General features: G+C 37.8%; 1 protein-coding gene across 1 annotated transcript in view; it reads right to left on the reverse strand.

Annotated features, from left to right (window-relative positions):
* Nucleotides 1–22,104, reverse strand: part of MORC4 (MORC family CW-type zinc finger 4) — a 48,473-nt gene that overhangs the window by 16,717 nt on the left and 9,652 nt on the right. Inside the window, exons 4-11 of the mRNA XM_070503181.1 lie at nucleotides 20,631–20,849; nucleotides 19,525–19,671; nucleotides 17,109–17,241; nucleotides 16,654–16,782; nucleotides 13,558–13,677; nucleotides 12,056–12,156; nucleotides 2,963–3,061; nucleotides 24–152 (exon numbers count right to left, since the gene is read on the reverse strand). Coding sequence (XP_070359282.1) covers nucleotides 24–152; nucleotides 2,963–3,061; nucleotides 12,056–12,156; nucleotides 13,558–13,677; nucleotides 16,654–16,782; nucleotides 17,109–17,241; nucleotides 19,525–19,671; nucleotides 20,631–20,849 — 1,077 coding nt within the window. The remainder of the gene's footprint in view (nucleotides 1–23; nucleotides 153–2,962; nucleotides 3,062–12,055; nucleotides 12,157–13,557; nucleotides 13,678–16,653; nucleotides 16,783–17,108; nucleotides 17,242–19,524; nucleotides 19,672–20,630; nucleotides 20,850–22,104) is intronic.

Consider the following 22,104-nt stretch of genomic DNA (forward strand, 5'->3'; position numbering starts at 1 on the left):
ATAATACTGAGTCCTAACCTTACCTGTACTTTGGATGGGAATTATAGTAACAGAACCATCTTGCAGGTAGTATGGACGGATCAACTTTGCCAGGAAGCTTCCTCCATTTAAGACACTCGTCACACTGTACCCATGTCTGGTCAGGAATCTTCCTGAATGAAGGAAAACAGAAGTATGACTGTCCATATTCTAGCTCTGTGCTCTGTCTTACATTAGCAAGGCATACTCTAAAGGAGAAAGAACATCATTTTATATATGAAATGTGTTACAACTGTTATAGTCGAGGTGTCCAAGATATATATATCTTGAACTTCAAAGATAAAAAAATAATGATAGGACACCACCAGACATGGATATGAAAAAATAGTAACAAGCATTAACATGATGAGCTACCACTATTTAGGGAGGCCAATAATATTCACTCTGTAATCTCTTGTTCTAAGCAAATAAGAGGATAATTTTAACTCTAAAATTTATTAACTAGGAAAAAAATTATATATATATTACAATATTACCAAGAAATCAACTCCATAGAATCACTTTCTTTGGTTCTATCCAATTCCGTGACAGGTTTAAAAGGCCTCTGCGGGAGGCTCTGAAGCATCAGCATCTTCATGTCTGCCCCATTTCCCTGCAGACTCCCTAGTCCTCTTTTTTCCTCTCAAAAAGTCTTTGCTCATACTTCAATCAAAATTGTATTAGGTTGATACTCCCAGAGTTAATCTTAAAAAGTAATATAAACTTGATTAAATTTCATAACTAGAAATGGTGGCTCCAGGCCAATAATTGGGTTAAATTATTAAGACAAATTTTTTCCAGAGTTCTACTCTTAAAACACATACCCATTCCCATCTCCCCCAGGAAGCGAAACTCAGTCTCCTACACCTTAGAGTGAATGAGTCTCTCTGTGAAAGGAGGTAGTCCATATATAACAGAAGTAGTCAGCATCTAAGGCGTGAAAAGAAGACTGCAGTGGGAAGAGGGAAGGCTGGAGAAAAGACACAGAACGAGGGGAGAGGGGCACCTAGGGCCAATTTGAAAAACATGTTAATTTAGCTTAGGGTGGGTTTTGTGTATGTTGCATTTATACTGCTCTTATACTGGGCATTTCAATAAAGTAGTGTGGTTCTTTTATGTCCTAGTTCAATATTTTTCTTATCTTTTTAAATAGTGCTTTTTGCTAGTTATAAAAGCAACATAAACTCATTACAGAACAACTGGAAAATACAGAAAGACACAAAAAAGAAAGCAAAAGGTACTTATAATTCTATCACTCAAATACAACATCCTCTTCTTGTTTAAAACTGTTTTAACAAAGAGAGTTCGTACACATTCTAGATATATAGCTTCCTATCTCCTAGCTCCAGGCTGCTCCAGCCTTGCAACCCCACTCTAAGCTCAGGCCTGACCTCTGGTGTCTATATATTTCCATATAGCCACTGTTTTATTTAGAGCCAGAGCCAGCAAAACGCAGTTTCAGCAGTAGTGGGAAGGGAGAGGAAAGGTCATATTAGCTTTGGTTTTACATGCACACGCACGGAAGAGTCTCTCGTGGAAGGCTGCGAATATCACTCTCTCAAGGACAAGTATTAGATAGCAACTCTCTGCCTCGGGTCATATGCACACCACGGTAGATCCTTCCATCCAGGCAGACAGAAGAGGCTTTTAGCTTGTGCTTGCAATAAAAATGTAGTTGAAGGGGCTATACCGTGTTCCCTTCATTGCATCCTTCCAGAAGCATGTTGTGGTTAAGAACTCAGGTTTGGGGTCTGATTGCCTATATTTGAAACTTGGATCTACAACTTTCCACTTGCCTCATCTTGAGCAAGTTACTTAAGCTCTCAGGGTACCGGTGTCTATATTTGTAAAGAAGTAATAATATCCTCTATCTCATACAGTTGTTGTGAAGATTAAATAAATGTAAATACATGTAAAGAACTTAGACCAGTGCCTGGCCTATAAGTACGTACTCAGTAAATAGTAATCATTATTATAATTCTGCCTCCAGAAAGGTTGTATAACATACATACAAACACTCCAGAAATTTATGAACATCTGGTTCACTGCATTAATCATCACTTATTTGAAAGGCAAAAAAATGGCATTTCATCTTAATTTGTATTTCTCTGAAAATCATGGAGGTTGGACAGGAGCAGAGATTTTTAGAGTAAGATAGTAATATTCATACAGCAGTTGATCATGTTGCACTTGAAACGAAATTTTATATCACACACGTGTCTGATGATTTCCATTAAAAAAAAACCCCAGTTGCCTACCCCAAATAAACTTTTACCACCCTAATCTTTGTCTTGATGGTGGTGTAACTGACTGCATATGTGTCGTCATACATTCTATCCTCTGTATGATGCTCCTTTCCTGGCTTACTCAGGCCTTTCATCCTGATCCACAGTTCTATGTGTAATTCCCTGTCTTCGATCCAATAAAGTCTATCTTTTTTCTGATATGCTGAGTTCTCTACTTCTACTCTCAAATTCCCTGGTACAGCTCCAACAATATTCACTACAAATAAAGAGAAGGGAAGTTTGCTAACATTTCTGAATACCTACTATATGCCAGGCACTGTGCTAAAAATGTTATGTCATCTAATTTAATATACTCAGAGAGGTGAAGTGACTTACTTACCCAAGCTCACCCAACTATTAAGAAGCAGATCCAGATTTTCAACCCAGGAGTGTCTGATTTAAATGGCCATCATCTTCCACTATATCACACTGCCTGTAGGATAAACTGAGAGTACTAAACTCTTCATATTTATGATCCAAACCACACAAGTGTTAAACTAGAATGAAGAGGTCTAGAAAATGATGAAATTAGTACCTGTGATTTTCTATTTTATTTCATTAAACTTCCCTATGTGAAAAGCACCATCTTACCCTTGTTCTTTCCATTTGCTCTACGAACATTACCCCTAATACTTTTACATTCTAGATTTACTACTCACGGTATTGGCCTGGCTATGGCTGAGCTCTCAAAATTCTCTTGGGATGTCTTTTCCTTCCAATAAGCATTGAGCTTCTGGGCAAGGGCATTTATTGTCAACCTGAAAGAAAAGCAAAAAGAAGCACATCAATGTTGAGGATTTGTTGAACAATTTTGTGATGTTTGAGATGCTTCCACATCACAGAAGCCGACAATTCAGAATATTCAGCATAGTCTGAACACCTGCACTTTCAGAAACTAGGATGGGAACATACTGCCTTTGCAAATTACATGTCAAAATTACAAAGTCATAATATTGAATCGTCACTTTGGTTGAAAAGGTAAAATGGTGAAAGTCCTAAAACGTACCATGTGCTCCAAATTTTCAGGGCTTTTAGAATCATGGGGAGGGGAGTTAAGCTTACAGACAATGACAGTGAACTAAACTGAGAGGACTAAACCAGAGCCAAATACTGAAGAGCTGATGGGGTGATTCAATTGTCAGATGACTACAGGTAAACAACTTGGGACCAGGTTGAAAGACAGGATCCACTGCTGCATCCTATCTATTTCAAATCAATCAAATATTAACTTAAAAATGTCTACATAGTTCCTCTTCATCCAAATGTTGACCCACAGCAGTTACAGCACCAATGGGCAACAAAGTCCCCTTCAACCTTCTATGACATAGTTGTTAGTGTAGGCTGTACCCCAGTTCTGGCTCTGGTTCTTTCTCCTTTATCTCTCTTCCCAAATGAACAACAACGGACCCAAAAAACGTAATGTGTATAAGTCAAAATCTGAATTTGACTTTTAAAAGCCGTCAGTTTCTCATGCCTGATTCCGATTTAATTCTACAAGCCAGAACCACAATTTAACGTAGAGCTGAACACACCCGAAATACTACAAATTCAGTATTTTAAAAATCTCGACTCCCTGGATCGTTCCCCAAGATTTTTGCAGAACTCTTCTCTCCTTAAGAGGAATTCTTCCTTACCTCCACTTTGCTCATATTACATTAGATTCTGACTACACAGAGAAAATTAATCATATACGAGCTCCGCTATAAGCTCTTATTCCCTTCCAACCAATGTTACTTCCTCTATGTTTATATGCTTCCCTCAAGGATGTAGGATAGGTGAAGAATTATTCCTTGTTTTCTCTTAAAATTATACTTTAAATCTACTTTAAAAAGAAGTAGAGACCGGCCCGGTGGCACAGCGGTTAAGTTCACGTTCCGCTTCCACGGCCCCAGGTTCGCTGGTTTCGATCCTGGCTGCAGACATGGCACCGCTTGGCACGTCATGCTGTGGTAGGCGTCCCACATATAAAGGAGAGGAAGATGGGCAGGGATCTTAGCTCAGGGCCAGCCTTCCTCAGCAAAAAGGGGAGGATTGGCAGTAGTTAGCTCAAGGCTAATCTTCCTCAAAAAAAAAAAAAAAAGTAGATTAGGCAAGATTCTGGGAAGACAGTGGATTAGGAAGCACCAAGAATCTGACTCCTCACCTAGACAAAAACCGCACTAGCCAAATTTGTCGGATGTAACTACTTCGACCTCTAGAGTCTACTGAAGACTTGTAATCTCCAGGGGAAGGCTTGGAGGGTAAATTGGCAAATTTCAGCTCTTAGTGTAGTAGTAGCTATAATCTCCCACCCCCAGCCCAGTGGCAGGCAGCTGTACACACGTTCCAAGAGCCGCTTGCAGGATCCAGGGTGGGCAAAAAGGGCCCCGTCCTCCAAATATCAAGCATTTGTGTTCTGGTTGCTGCTGTTGCTCCTGATCAAAGGATCATGTAATCTCCATGATAACCACAAAGTAAATAGCTATGGAATATACACAAAAGGCAATGAGAAGAATTTAAATGTTTCACTACAAAAAATCAACTAGACACAAAAGAAGACAGTAATGCAGGAAACTAGGGTCAAAAATCTATAGAGCATACAGGCAAAAGCCAATAAAATGACAGACGTCCACCCTTATCAGTTTTTTTTTTAATTTTTTTGGTGAGGAAGTTTGGCCCTGAGCTAACATCTATTGCCAATCTTCCTATTTTTGCTTGAGGAAGACTGTTGCTGAGCTAACATCTGTGTCAATCTTCCTCCATTTTGTATGTGGGATGCTACCACAGCATGGCTTGATAAGTAGTATGTAGGTCCACGCCCAGGATCTGAACCTGTGAACCCTGGGCCACTGAAGCAGAGTGTGCGAACTTAACCACTAAGCCACCAGCCGGCCCCAGTAATTACTTTAAATGTAAGTGGATCAAACTCTCCAATCAAAAGACAGAAATTGGTAGAATGAGTAAACAAACATGATCCAAATATGCACTGTCTAGAGGAGACTAACTTTAGATACAAAGACAGAAATAGGTTAAAAGTGAAAAGATAGAAAAGGATATTCCATGTAAATAGTAACCAAAAGAGAGCAAGTGTGTCTATACTAATATAAAACAAAATAATTATAAATCACAACAGCCAAAACATGGAAGCAACCCAAGTATCCATTAATGGATGAGTGGATAAGCAAAATGTAGTGTACACATACAGTGGAGTATTATTCAGCCTTAAAAAAAGAAGAGAACTCTGACACATGCTACAACACTGATGAAGCTCGAGGATATTATGCTAAGTGAAATAAGTCAGTTACAAAAAGACAAATATTGTATGATTCCACCCCTCATACTCAGAGTAGTCAAAATCATAAAGACAGAAAGCAGAATGGTGGTTGCCAGGGGGTGAGGGAATGAGGAGCTACTGTTTAATGGGTATAGTTTCAGTTTTGCAAAGTGAAAGGAGTTCTGGAGACGAATGGTGGTGATGATTGCTTGACAATATGAATGTACTCATATCACTGAAGTGTACACTTAAAAATGGTTAAGATGGTCATGTTATATGTATTTTACCACAATAAAAAAATTGGGGGAAAAAAGGAAGTAGATGTGGTTGTCAGAGGTTGGAGAGAAGGGGAAATGTGGAGTGACTGCTAATGGACAAGGGGTTTGTTTTGGGGTGATGAAAATGTTTTGGAGTTAGATACTGGTGATAGTTGCCCAACTTTGTGAATATACCAAAAACCACTGAACTGTGCACTTTCAAATGTTGACATTTACGGTATATGAATTATATCTCAATTTAAAAATGAAAAATAAATCTCTGTTCTCAGGTAAAATTTACATAGAGTAAAATTCACCTTGAGTGTGTAGTTCTATCAGTTTTGACAGATGCATACAGGGACGTAATCACCACTTCAATCAAGATACTGTTCTCACGTATTTTGAAACCCCATTCTTTTTTGCAAAAACCCTGACTTGACTCCACCGTCCTGTTAATCAAATTCCTTTTACTTCTCCAATCCTGATGTATGTGGTCTAAGTCACTACCTCCTCTTCATTCTCCTTTCCTCATCCTCTACAATCTAGTTCCCACCATTGCCACTCCACACAACTTTTCCTTTTCCCAGCCTCATTATTCTATCAATGATCCTGCCAATATCCTAGTCTACTAAATTTGAGGTGTTGAAGTGATCTTTGATTCATCCTTCTCCTTTATTTCCCTTATCCCATTATCAATATATCACCAAATTCTTTTGATCTTTTTTCATAGTATCTGTCATATACTTCCTTCTTCACAGGTATTCTTATTTCAGACCTTCACCTCACACTTAAATTACTCCAACAGCCTTTAATCCTTCCTTCAACCCATCCTACTTTCTGTTGCCAGATATATCAACTGACATAATTCATGTAAAGCACCTTATAAACCATAAAGCAGTATATATGTATAACGCACTATATTCTTAAGATAGTGTTCAAGTTACTCCCCTATTGAAGAATACATAATGAATTCTCATTGCCTAAGGCATCAACTACTCTACCCAACGTCCCTCTAAGACAGAAGTTTTCAAACCTTCTCAGTTCATGGCACCCTTAAGTCAAAAGAAATACGTACCAGTTCCATTCATTAAACGGTGAGGTTCAAACAACTTAGTAAGTATTTATGTACTAAAATTTAGAATCCATTTGAAAAAATACACATAAGTGGAAAAAATATTTCTGTTTCATTCGTAAATAACCAGAGTTACTTACTAATTGGATGTGTATGCCTGTTGAGTACTGTACAACTTCTCAAACCTTGGAGTCAAATTGGACACAGCTTTCCTCATTTCTTATTCAACACTGATTTTCATGTATTATTTGCTTTTTATCACAGCAACCACCCAAAACTCAGATTCACAAAGACGTAATTAAAATGAGTGTAGGAGATTTTGGTACCTGGAAGTGGGGTGCTGCTATAACAAATACCTAAAAATGTGGAAGCTGCTTTAGAATTGGGCAGGGGGCAGAGGATGGAAGAATTTCAGGAACATGAGAGAAACAGCCTCAACTGCCTTGAACAGACTGTTAGTAGAAATACGGATGTTAAACACCCCACTGGTGAGGGCTCAGAAGGAAGTGAGGAGCATGGTAAAGAAAACACAAATCTCCTTAGAGCATACCTAAGTCATAGTGAACAGACACCACTAGTAGAGCTACGAATGTTAAAGGTGCTGCTGGTGAAGACTCGGAAGGAAATGAGGAGCACGTTATTGGAAAACTTGAGAGAAGGTGATCCTTGTTACATAGTGGCAGAAAGCTTAGCAGAATTGTGTTCTTTAGTTATGTGGGAAGCAGAACTTGTAAATGATGAAATTGGACATTCAGCTGAGGAGATTTCCAAGATAAGTGTTGAAAGTGTGGCCTGGTATCTTCTGGCTGCTTATGTAAAATGTGAGAGGAAAGAGATAAATTGAGGGAAGAACGAAAAGGAGCCAAGACTTAATGGTTTTGGAAATTCTCAGCCTATTCAGATGGCAAAAGACGCTAAAATTTTACTGTTAGGAAAGCATGTTCTAGAGAAAGAGCTAAGGCTGTGGCTGGACAACCTTTTGCAAATATCTCAGAAAGATCAAAAGATCACAGCATTCAGTCACACAAAAAGCTCTTTGAAAAGATTAAACACGTGCCTCAGGTCTCCACAGCCAACTCAGTAGAAGCCAAGAAGAGAAACAGGATTATCGAGGAAAGAGCTGTCAAGAACTTCTTGTCTGATGGAGTGAATATCCATGACATACATGTGAGAAGCATAAGGTTCTTGAGAATGGCATACTGGCACAGAAGCTGCTAGATTGGACTGAATGGGATAGAGAGAGCATAAAATGAAAGAAGGCTGTTGGACTTCCAAAAACTCTATAGTCAGACAACAGGCTGATGAAACTACTCACCTGCAAATACATGCTACCCTTCATGAAAAAGGAAAGATGACTCTGAGGGTGGAGCCATGAGCCCAGTGGGCAGAGCCCTAAGTCCAGAGGGTGGAGCTGCAGGCCCAAGAAGATTGTTCCCAGGCCTTGAAATTGAATGGAGTTAGCTTGGTTAAATTTTGAAGTTGCTTGGAACCTGCAACTCCTTTTTCCTTCAATTTTTCTTCCCATTTGAACTGGAATATCTATAGTATCCTATGTCTGTACCATCAGTGTATTTTGGGAGCAAAATACCAAAAAGAAAAAAGACACGTCTACAGATGGAGAGGAATTTTACCTCAGGATGCATCAGACACAGAGTATCACTCATACCTGATTTAGACAATGAGATTTGGGAATTTTGAGCTGATGACATTAAGATGAGAGTTTAGACTTTGAGTTGCTGTAATAGTTAAGGCTTCTGGGGGTATTGGGGTGGGGTGAACGTATTTTGCACGTGAGACGTAAGTGAATCTTTGGGACCCAGAGGGCAGACTGTGGTAGGCAGAGTAACAGTCCTCCAAAGATGTCTGTGTCCTAATCCCTGAAACCTGCGAATATATTAGGTTACATGGCAAGGGGGAATTAGGGTTGCAGATGCAATTAAGATTACTCATCAGCTGACCTTAAAATAGGGAGATTATTCTGAATTATCCCATGCAATCACAAGGGTCCGTAAAAGTGAAAGAGTGAGGCAGAAGAGTTAGAATCAGAGAAGATGCGATGACAGAAGCAAGGTCATTTGAGTATGTGATGTGAGAAGGGCTCAACACTCCATCGAAGATGGAGAAAGAGGACCACGGGCCAAGATGTGCCAGCAGGCTCTAGAAGCTGGAAAAGGCAAGGAAGTGGATTCTTCCCTAGAGTCTCCAGGAAGGAGGGCAGCCCTGCCAACGCCTTGATTTTAGCCCAGCGAGATCCGTGTTGAACTTCTAACCTACAGAACTCTAAGATAAGTCAGTGTTGTCATAAGCTAGTTAGTTTGTGGCAATTTGTTCCAACAGCAATAGAAAACAATTTCTATTGTTTATAGACATAAGTCAAGTATCACTGTACTTCCCTCAAAAATCTTAAATATCCTTTGGCTCCCCTGTGAGTTCATTATGTGCAGCTTGGCACACAGTTTGGGAACTGTAGCTCTAGGACCGGGGAGGGCAAACTACAGCCTGTGGGCCAAATTCAGGCCACTGCCTGTTTTTCTAAACAAAATGGTTTTGGACACATCCACGCTCATTCCTTTACTTATCGTCTATGGCTGCTTTCATACTACAGCATGATTGAGTAGTTGTGACTGAGACCATATGGCCCACAAAGCCTAAAATATTTACTTTCCAGCCCTTCGCAGGAAAAGTTTGCCAATGCCTGCTCTAGGATATGGCCCTACTCTATCCATTACTTCCCTTCATTCTAGTTACATTCCCTTATCCCCACTCCCCATATTCTTACCATTCTGAGTTCGTGTCACTACCTTAGCTCATGCTATAATTCTATCCTAGAATTCCCTTCCCTCCCTTTTCTAAATCCTATATCCTTTAAGGCATATCTCAAGTCATACCTTCCACCTAGAACCTTCCCTATCTACTCTATGAAGGCATTTTTCCTATACCATACCACCTAGGTTTCGATTAACCAAGTAGCCATTTTATTGCTCTCTAAATTGTTTCACATATATGACAATCTGTTATTACAAATAGACTGTTAGCTTCTCAAAGACAGCAGCCATGTCTTGAATTTCTCTGGAAAATTCCACAAAGCCTAAACACTGTGCCATGCACCAGTGTGGTGCTCAGTTAGTACGTGTTGATTGCATTTCTTAAGCTGAAATTCACTCTAAAAATGTTGTAAATTTGAGCTCTGATAGTTGCAGCTGAAATCTGATATCCATAACTATTAAAAGTGATATTACATATGATTTATTTGTAGACATTCCAGCAGTATGATGGCTCGTATCTCTTTTAGCATTTGCGGCTTTGATGTCTATAATACACTTGGGATGAATTTGTGATCATAGACAACCTTCTCTAATCCCCCTCACAAATTCCCTTACTTTTTAAGTAAACATCTTTTTATTTTATATGAAATACAGTAAAAAAGGAAAACGATGCCAGAATTGGGATGAGTTATGCAATTATCCTCAAAAGACCCTGTATGCAGGACAGTATACTAGTTTTCTGTTTCTAATAAAATGTGTAGCAGATACTAAGCTACTTAAGCTAGAAATCCTATATGTTTAACTGAATAAACCTGTTGTCTATGGAATATCTCTATTTTGATCCTCTACAATCACCTCAAACTCATCATACTGAAACTAAACCTCACAAACCAAGGGTCTAACACGTCTAAAATCTCCAAGATAGAGGGGGTGGGGGATGGCAAAGAGGATATAAGAAAGAAGTTAAGTAATTTTTAATATCTAACATTTGGTTTACACAAATCTTAACTATTTGGTTAATCACCAGAAATTCACTATTCCTTTCACTCAGGAGAAACAGAATGATTTGGCTTTGAGACTTTTATTAAACTGATGTCATTTCTAAGCTTACACTCTTAAGAGTCAAGTCCTAGTCAAAGCTACTTAAAAGACACTTTTACTTAAACTGAGGGCAGATAGTTAACATAACCATTGAGTAGCGCTAGTGACCAATTACCAATTACCCTGAAATTAATTTGGGGTTGTCATCCAAATAGTTTTCTCTTTGTCAAGCACTAAACCTAAAATTCTTATGGTTTCAGATAAATTAAGGTAGAACGTTTAATTAATTTTATTACAGTTTTGGGCACAAAAACAAAAGAGATTTGGGAAATTACTTTTCCTCTACTCTAAGGAAAAATTTGCTACTGAGACTTCAAGGAAAACGACACCAAATGACCTCATGACTTCTTTCTCCCAGAACACCCCTTGCCCTTTTCATGCCCTTGCATATACTTCCCTCTGCTTAGAATGCCCTTCCCCTATCTGTTCACCTAGCAAACTCAAATGTTTCCTTCAAGTTTAAGTTCAAATATAATCTGCTATGTGAAGCCTTCCTTGATCCTTTAGGTATATTTAAAGGTTCTTCCCATTTTGCATATATCCCCAATTACCGCAATTATTTTATAGGTATTTAAGTTTCTTATTTGCACACACCTCATCTCATTTGTTCAAAGACATCAAGAATTTTTATCTTTCATTCTTCTGTCCCACGTACCTGGCACATAGGAGATATCTCATAATACTTGATGCAAACAGGAATGAATGATCCATCCCTCCCCAAAAGTTTTAAAACAAACTATTATATCCTGGCTTTATCAACTCCTTTCTTTGTCTCCTAAAAATATCCTTGCTGGTTCAGCCTCAACGTCAAGTTCCTTTCTGATTCTTTACTGGTCTTACCTGTTAAATCTAGATGCTTCCATGAACACACACATCTTTCCAGCTGCTCCAATACTTTCCTTTCAATCTGTTCACTGGCTTCAAGAAAACCTCTTGGAACAAACTTCAAAGTGCTGCTTTTTTTACCCCTAACATATTCAACAACTTCAGATTCACTCATCTCTTTTCATTAAGATCAATTCCAAGGCTCTTTGTTTCACCAGAAGTATTTTACTATAAATGAATCTTATGTTCTTTCCATAATTTTTAAAGTTAAGGTTTGTCTCAGCTGGGCTCCATGTATCATGTATCAATGAACTTTAATTTAAAAATCAAATCATTTTATCTCTAATCTTAGAAAATAGGCTTGAAGGAATTCTCAGTTACCTTATCTGGTTGGTTTCAGAGATGACTTCAGAAGATTCAGAGAATAGAATGGTATCTGAACAAACTATCAGAAACACCTCAGGTTGGCAGTGACTCACCGGTACTCTTTGGTGTACTCAAAGTCTTGCTTGTTGTAGGCAGGTTTTAAGAAATTGCACTCAATGACTCCAATTACTCCCACACCTTCTCCATGAGTTGGCTTAGAAGAAAAATATTAATTTCAACACTTACATTACTTTTGACTGCCTGGAGGCATTTCCTTTTGATTCCTAACAATAATAGAAAGGTTACATAATGTTCGTGGGCAAGGAAAGGCCAGCAAGATCTAGAGAAACACTCAGAATGTATTCCAAGAGACTGCAAGTATTACATTAAACTAGAACCTCCGGTAAATTCCAGGGCAGAGATTTTCAAACTATGATCCCTAGATTCCCTAGGATTTTCCAAGGATTGATAGCCATTACTATTTCACCCACACTATCTCCACTTACATCTGTTTTATATTCTGGGATTGCCATAAGAATTCATTTGAACAAAGAATGACACCGGGAAAAAATCAAGGTTCTATACTACTGTCCTAGGGAACTGAAACCAAACTTCATCTGAAAAAAAAATTTAAGGATGCTATGTAATCATTACACTCTATTAAAGTAAACAATTTTTGTATATGTAGGCTACCAAACAACTACCGAAGAGTCAGACTTACAGTGATTGTTAATTACAAGTTGATACAAGAGATTTTTGCATTTAAAATCACTTTCTTATTCTTTAACGGAAGGAACTAAGTCAAGGTGTAATTAGACTGATACACATAGATGAATTGTACAAAGATGACAGAATAAGAAAAAGCAACAAAGGCTGAAAACTAGTGATCCTGGTCTAACATAACTTTGCCCTATGGTGTAACATAAAGTAGTTTATCATTCCTTGTGCTTTAACAATCTTATTTGTAAAACAGGAATGAATGGGATACTTGTCGATATATTACTACTTTAAATTGTATTAAAACATTAAAGGTGAAGGTAATATTTGTATAATTTGGTTTACAAAGTATTTTCACATAATTTATGCCAATTAAGTTTCTCAACCCTTTAAGCTGTAAGGTAGGCAGAGCAGGTAAAATTATTATTGTTGTTTCCATTTTACAGGTAAGGAAATTGAGCCTCAGAGAAATTAAATGATTTAGCCAAGGTTACACTGCTTGTAAGTGGAAAAGCCAGGACTCAAATTCTTGTCATCAGCCACTAAATTTTATGCATCTTCCGCTATGCCTTATTGTCTCCTCAAGAAAATAGAGAGTTCTCTTTAATAAACTGATACACATGGCAGAGTTGCTGGTGTTTTAATTCTACTTTTTACTAACAGCTACATAGAAAATGTAATCAGTAAAGTTCCTGGTTTGATTAACATCTATGAAGAATGAGAAACAGAGTTTTTCAACACAAGATGGCTCACTGGTAACACAGAATTCCAGAATCAGATTTAACAACCATCAAAAGATGAGAGCACAAGCCATTAATGACTCTATCCCCTTGGCAAATTTTAAATCCTCTTCTTACTCTTTTCAGCCGTCTGTGACAAGGAAACATTAACCACTCACCTTCACCTGGCAGCCCACCTTCTCAAAGGACTTTATGAGTCGGTTGTTATGATACATCATTACTCCAAACTGGTTATTATTCTTGCAAGAGAACCCAAAAGTTATTTTCACCTGCTTATTCTGAGAAGAAAATCATTAAGGACACAAACACCAGGGGCTTTAGCAGACAAAATGTTGTACTATATTATAGCAAAGAACATCAAACATCATTGAATGTAAATTGATACAACCGTTCTAGAGGGCATTTAAAAAATTTGTAGCAATAACTTTAAAAATATTCCTAACCTATGACAAAGTAATTCTCTTTCTAGGAATTTATCCTTCAGAAACAGTCAGCGAAGTCCATAAAGGTTTGAGTTACAGAGATTTATCAATTAGTTATAATGGCAGAAAAACATAAATTATTTAAATGTTTGACAATAAGGGAATGATTAAATAAATGTTGGTATATCTACATGGTCTACTATGCAGCTCTTTAAATTATGTCCTTGAAAAATATTTGGAAACATTAGGAAATGTTCGCAATATAATAACAAGCATTATCTAAAACAATATGTATATAAATATATACTTAGAAAAGACTGTAAGGAAACATACCAAAATATCATCAGTGATTTAAAAATTCACAAATAATCACAAAACATTTCTTAACCCTTGCTAGTTGCTCCGTTTGCTCCTAAGGTCTCCCAGGTTCTGGTAAGAGTTGTAAATGGTACAACACAAATTCACACAACTATAAGCAATAAGCTAAGTTCTGCCAATCATATGAAACAACGAAAGCAAAAGCACCAAGAACAAAATCACCTTTAGCGGTAAAAGACAACGAACAGTCCTGTAGTAACACATTTCACAGGAAGAAGTTAACAAGCTTAGACAAGACGAAATTAAGAGAACTAATTATTATATGTAAAAGATGAATAATGATGAGTTTTTAACAAGTCCTACTCGATTTAAAAACCAACGTATGAGAGTGAGAAAGATAAAAGAGACAGAGAAATTGAGATTTTCGTTAAAACAAACACTAATAAATCTTCATGCACAAATGAGTTAAATGAAAAGTTATTTTTGTTACTTATTCAAAAATTATCTCCGGGGCCGGCCCGGTGGCGCAGCAGTTAAGTGTGCATGTTCCGCTTCAGCTGCCCGGGGTTTGCTGGTTCGGATCCCGGGTGCGGACATGGCACCGCTTGTCAAGCCATGCTGTGACAGGCGTCCCACATATAAAGGAGAGGAGGACGGGCACGGATGTTAGCTCAGGGCCAGCCTTCCTCAGCAAAAAGAGGAGGATTGGCAGTAGTTAGCTCAGGGCTAATCTTCATCAAAAAAATAAATAAATAAAATAAAATAAAATAATCTCCATTGCGCTCTCTTTACAAGCTACTTGCATCAAATCCATGTGACAAATTAGTCAGATGTGATACAAAGACATGATACAAGTGAGTACATAGCACAGTAATGTTTGGCGCAGAACATATAACGTTCCAGGCTCCAGAAGCTCAAATCAAACCTCAAATAAGACCCTATTCTAACATGAAAACAAAGCAGGACAAAGTCCCACAAACAAACAAACCAAAACCCTATATAACATTTTAAAGATAAAGATGGTCAAATACTTTCCTCCTGTTGCACATTTGAAAAATTCTAAATTATGGTGTGAAGGGTACAATGGGGTAGGAGGTTCCTCAAACTACTATAAGGAGAGAGGACAAGAGGAGAGAAGAGGCCTTTGATAATTGAATAAATCAGTCAGCATCAATGATCTTGTTCCTCAGTGACCCAGGGAAATTTTGTCAGGGGTTTCATTTTACCCCTGCCTAAGGTGAATTCATTCAGCCCAAATTATAACAGGGGAGGGTAACTAGTTTAATGAGAAAGGGAGCTGAGAAGAGCTGAGAAACATATAGAATGATTACATAGGAGTTGCCATGATAGAAACTCACAAAAGAAAGAAACTGGAGACAAAAATAAGGTATATCCTGAAACAGTAGTTGGAAAGCACTTCTTTAGACTGGCTTTGTTAAACCCATGGCACTAAGATCTTGGCCTATATACAGTAATATTTTAACTAATTTTCTGGTTTTGTTAAGTTGGGTTTGTTTAGGGCTTCTAAAAATTTTCCTGGAAGACAAAGTATGTGTTCCCCAAAAGGAGAAAATCAATCTGCTTATGAGTAACAACTACACAGCTGTTTTAAAAAGGGAATGACAATTCCTAATTTTTGGTCAGGTGAAAAAAGACAAAGCAAGCTAGACAACACTTTTGATAAAGCAAATAGAGTGTGAACATGTTTCTTGGGCCAAGAGCTGTGCTTAGTTACTAAAAAATAAATTACAAGAGCAATTCTTCATACCTGCTTATGTGTTCTCAGACTTTCAAAGATTTTTTTGCCCAAAAAGCCATCAACAAAGATAGACCTAATTTCCATAGTTCATCTTAAGATTTTCTCAAGTGTTTGAAATCCGTTCCCAGTGCGGTGGAGGGTAAGTGAAAACGAGTAATTACTTCTCTGAGGGGCTGCCATTATGAGAAGTACTAGGAAATTCATGTCAAACCTGTTGAGGATTTATCTCACCCTAGAAAATCAACTTTTAATTTTTACTCTCCTAACTTCCATCAACATAAATCTGGACTTGTTAAGACAAAAATCATACTATGTCCAAAAGATTAACAAATTCTAGTCAACATTTTGCTTATTTCAATCAGTGTATATATATAACAAACTTCCAGAACAAACCAAACAGTGTGGATTATTTCCTACAGCAGAGATCCTCAAATCTGGCTACTCATTAGCATCAGCTGAAGATTTAAAAATAAATATTTCTTTTTAAAAAAAGAGATTTCAGACTCTACTGAACCAGAATTTCCAAAATTTCAAGATGTTGTATTATTTTAATAATTTCCAGGTGATTTCTGATAAAACTGGTACACAGATTGGCAATTAAGAAATACCTCCTTAGAGTACACTATAATAGGATTTGTACTATAACACACATTTTTGAATTGGAAAAAGACAGGTTTTTGTTTTTCTGTGCCAACTTGGAAACCTAATCCTGAAACACAGAGGTCAGCTTCATGTAGTTGTAGTTGTAAGGATACTGTGAAGGTAGGTTTATATACATCATATCCTACATTGGCCAGGCTCTTGGCAATCATCTGGGTAGTCACCTTCTTTTGACGCAGAAAAATTTTCATTCGTGGCTTCATATATAGAATACCACAAAATGCCTATGGAACAGTGAAGGGAAAGTTATTATACAACATTGCCAGTCCTACTGCTATCCCCATAGAACACTGCCAGCAAACGAGATCTCTTCTGGGCAACGATTTGGCTCCATTTCTATACCTTGTTATACTATGTCAACTACCACAGTCAAGTGCTGCTGACTACATTATTAGCTAAACTGTTTCAGTGGAGACAGTGAAAAGGAATCCTAGCACAAGGCTAAAAGGTTGTCATCTTTATATAACTAAGGTAAGATCTTGTTCTATAATATTTTCACATTACAGGAAACCTTACCTCTCACTGTTGAAGAAAAACCACTCTCACTCACCCGTAAAGAATACTCTGTTTCTGGCAGCTCACAGGTAACACCACCAGTCTCTTTTTCTTCTGTGCCAAAGTCTGATACCAGGATGTCATACTGATCTGTATCAAAGTCCAACTCAGACTTTCCATCTTTATTTCTGGGTAAAAGAGACAAGTACCAATCTAACAAAAACTGGCTCCAAAGGACAAAAATGCACTAGGAACCCAAGAGAAAAGAAACAATATGAGCCAAAATTCAGAGATGTATTTCCTTCCCTGACTACCAGTGCAAAGAAACTACAAACTACTTGGTTTGAAGATCACACAATATTTACAAATAGTTCCAGACTATACAAATCTACTCTGTTTCATGGAGGTGGTGATGCCAAGTACAGAAGGAAAGAAAAAAGGGGAAGGTGGGAATGTCTGTGATCTGATAAATCAAATGAACGTCAGCTATCCTTGAAGCAGGATCTTAAAATAGATCCCAACTTTCTGGGTATTGCTGGGTAGGTCATTCAACATCATTTTCCCCAACTGAATAAACAGATGAATCAAAACTTACATCTTCTAACTTCAGCAATAGTATAAGGACTAATCAGATACCAAGATTTCCTCAGATCTAATCCTATTTCTTAGAAGGAAAAAAAGGTTGCTATAGAAACAGCATATATTTGTTAGTCCTCTAGAATATCATTTATGGAATTATCATTTAAATATAATAGTACTTATATTCCTAAGGACATTTCTTCTTCTCAGAATCCTTTTGGGCCACTTGGCTTTGGTCCATCCCAAGATCCTGAGCTACATCACTGACAAAGTGCCAGAGAAAAAAGGCCAAACCCATCTTTGTTCCTGGAAAAAGCGCAAAACAAATGATGGGTTATAGAGAAAACATATATGTCAGAACAATAGTTCTCAAAATTTGTTCTGTGGAACAGTAGTCCCCCAAGATACTCTTAAATAAGAACTAAAGAAATAAAGAAAGATTGTATAATCGAATAAAATTGAGAAACAATTCCTGGCTTTCCGAGTCACCTCAAGGTCTGGTGACACCTCCCTCATACTTCAGGCTTCACAAGCTCAGAAATGCTGTGTTGAAAATGTAGCTCCTTCTTCAGGGCTGGACCAGAGCCACTATTAAAGCCCAAGTCATTATAATAGTATATCCTGGATTTTCCGGGATAATCTTGATTCTTGCTATCCCATCCCACTCTAACACATGTACTCTGAGGAGGGTTCCTGTCCTCCCTGGCCCTCACCATTCACCATCCAGGGAAAAGAGGTCTGCAGAGACATTTTTTGAATTGGGAAATACTGCGTACTATATTGCTCTCAAATATTTTCAGTGCATATTGAAATAACGTTAGTATACTAAAGCCTCTGAGAAGCCCTGCAATAGAGCAACGCGGTAAGCTTTGTTTAAGCCAACTTTTCCCAAAGTTATTTGGGAATCCTTTCATTTACATAACACCTAGTACCATATAACACAGAGACAATGTATAAAGAAAAAAGTCTGATTAATGTGTTTAAATCACTGGAATACCTCAGGAAAAAAGATTCTTTAAAATATAAATTATATTACTTGGGATTTTCCCAGAAGGACACAGGAAGATCTGTTTCCAATGTGTAAAAAAACCTTACTTTTTTTCTTTTTAATTGAAAGTACTCTCTATATAAACCAGCATGGTTTTTATGTAAGTTTTACCCAGCTAAGAAATGAGGCGAAATACTTGACCTAAGGAGAAAAAGAAGAATGAATGTACTGGATACTCTATTCTACTAAACGTAAGAGTAATACCTCTACCTTATATTAAAGGTTTTTAGGTTTTACAGTGGACACTGTTAAATGTATTCCATTTGACAAGCCAGGATTAAACAAATGATGTACCCTAGAGTATTTCTAGACTGTTTTATCAGCTCTAAACACATGACCTCAAGCCAGCCTCACTATAGGTCAAATTTATCTGCTTCAAAGATTTTTTCTACTTCTAATCCAGCTACTAGGAAAGCACTAATACAGAGATTCTTATTTTTAAAGATCATGTTGTGCTTTTTAACCCTAATTTCTCTTTCTCATATTTCATTTTCATTGTCAAATAGGTAAAATAACTATCATTTACCTATCTCAAAACAGTGTCCATGAATAGAAAATAGATATTTATAATGGATTCTCAAGATTTCAGAACAATGCTGAACTGTTGTGATTGTGGCAGTAGCCTCAGGATATGCATGCCTCCACCTTATCAAGCTTCACATTTTACCAATAAGACCACCATCTTGAACAGAGCTGTGGTTCTAGAAAGTTAAGGAAAGGTATGCAATAAGGTACAAATATGTATCAAAATGTATCTACTCTGATTCTCTAGAGAGATTTACTAAAATGTGCTTTACCATACTACCTGTGCTTATTAGAATCCATCGCCCTTAGCATACTATACCTGCGGATGTTCCAAATGAGAACACGAGTGCCTTTTTTGCCTGGGATGGCATCAAACTGGGACAGCAGTTCATTTTCACTGTTGAAAATTGAATAGTTCAAGATGGCTTCTAGGCTGGGCAAGGAATCCTCAGTAATAATCATTTTTTGTAAAACCAAATATAGTCAAAGAAAAATTAATATCTTAAAAGGATGCTATCAGGAAGATCTGTCTTTTGGGTTCCATGTACAGACAAAATACTCACATATACCATAAGGCATGGGCATTACTGCTACAGAAGAAAGGAAAGGGGGAAAATGGAGAAAGGTTGTAGAGACAAACACCAAAATTAGTCATCCCTGCAGGATACAGCTTCAAAGACATACTGTAAACAAAGAGTCCCATACCGTCATATGTTGCTTAATGACGGGGCTATGTCCTGAGAAATGTGGCATTAGGTGATTTCATGGCTGTGTGAACACCCTAGAGGGTACCTACACAAACCTAGATGGTATAGCCTACTACACACCTAGGCTATATGGTACTAATCTTGAGGGACCACCGTCGCATATGTGGTCGGTAGTTACTGAAACATCGTTATGCAGCCCATGACGGTATCTAAGAAATAGATCAAAGGCTGAATTTTTAGATTCTTTGAAAGCAATGAGTTCAGACTTTACTGCTATACTGCTTGGGTCAGACAACCCGGTGTCTAACAGGAATAACAGCTTGTCCGGGTATAGGGAAATGAGCTATTCTGCTATCAGATACGCTGATGAATAGTATGTTTCTAGGAGTATGACGCAAATGTAGCTACCCTTAAGGGGAAAAATAGAGAAGGACCGAACTTTACCATGGGAGTGGGGGTGGGGGAGAGATATACTATATAATCAAATTGCATAACAATGAAAATTCCAATATAACAAAAACTTTTCTGTGCTTCTGTCAATTGTCCACTCATTTTAAAAATACTTAATAGGATGAAATTCCAGTTAAATTTAAGACAGTTGAATACCTCTTTAAGTACGAAAATTTCTGTTAGCTGGATTTGACCTGAAGAAAGAGTTTCTATCAAGAGTCAGATTAGACTAATTTTTAACCAACATTCTCCACTTCCAGAAAGGATATTGTTTTGCTGGTTGAACGGAACAATTGGTACAATAACTGCCTGGGCCTGGACACATTCCAGATAGGTCTGTGATAGGAGTCCAACAGTGAGAGTACCCCCATTCTTGGTGAAGACAAGGGCATCCTTTCCTAGCCGCATGGAGCCTGACTTGAAACCATTACCAAAGACCCCGATGGGACACTGGCTCTTCTTTATTACTTTATCTGTGAAGCCAAAGCTGTAATTACACAAGAAAAAAGAAATCAGAAAAAAAAAAGAAATCAGAAAGGTAAAAAGCACCCCAAGACAGGTGACAGGCAGAATGTTTGGCTTACAAATGAAGAACACTTGTAAAAAGTCCTTCTTTTTTTCTTCCTTTTGTTATTTTTGGCCAGAACTGTTAAGTTAAAAACATAGGAAATTACTATGGGGTAACAGGACTGATTTTCCTATGCATTTTGTGTGCACATGAACACTTCCACTACAGTAGAGTCACATGTTACAAATGTAAAGGTGGCTTCTTTTCACTAACAGAGACAGCTGGAGAAGGCCACAGGCAGTTGCCTTTCTTGTCTAGATAAAATGGCTGATTGCTAACAGTAAAGTTAGGGTAAGGTGAAAAGCGTGGTTATCTCAGCATACACCGTAAGAAGGTAACAAAAGTACCAGATGGTGGCACTGGTCAGAGGTACTACAGTAGGCATCCCCTAACCTGGTTATATCACCCTCTAGAAATCCGAAAGTCAGAAGTCATATATCCTGACGATTTCAACTCTCCCCCCAAAGGATAACCCTTCCAATTCTTACCCTCTGCTCCATCTGCTGGGACAGTTCATTGGAATGTCGCCAAGGGATAAAAATAGGTAGTTCTGCCTCTGAATATCAGCAAACAGCTGCAGCATAAAGTTTCTCTTGTTCTAATAAGGGCCTTTCACTCAGTCACCTCAACAATCTACAGCCCCTTAGATCAGCTTAATGTAGGAGCCAGATCCTTTCCCATTCTGATTTCCTCCATTCAAACCCACAATAAAATAATAGAAACAAAAAACTGAAAGACATGAAATCTAGAAAGTGATGATTATCTTCCTCATATATATCTTCCCTCACCACAAATAAAACTAATTTTAAAGGTTGTTTCTTTTCAGATTGACTAAGTTTACAACGCTGTACACTACTATTCATTCAAAAAATATTTACTAAGTACCTACTATGTGCCATGCATTGTGTTAAGCACTGGAGACACAATTGTTCATAAAAGAGACAAGAGTCTTGCCCTCGTGGCTTACAGTCTAAGGAAGGATTCTGCATATTACAGATTAGATGCTTCTACAACATCAATAAAATAGACACTCTATATGACACGGTGGAGCGGCTTGGCCTCGGCGCTTACTCTTTTGAGCAGGACTGAAGTGCCTGGTTTCCACTTCCTGAAGGCCGTGGTTTGTGTTTACTCCCTATGAAATGGGACCACCTTTTAATTTTCTATTTCAAAG

Source organism: Equus asinus, chromosome X (genome assembly GCF_041296235.1).
Source record: "Equus asinus isolate D_3611 breed Donkey chromosome X, EquAss-T2T_v2, whole genome shotgun sequence".
In the NCBI taxonomy this organism is placed as follows: Eukaryota; Metazoa; Chordata; class Mammalia; order Perissodactyla; family Equidae; genus Equus; species Equus asinus.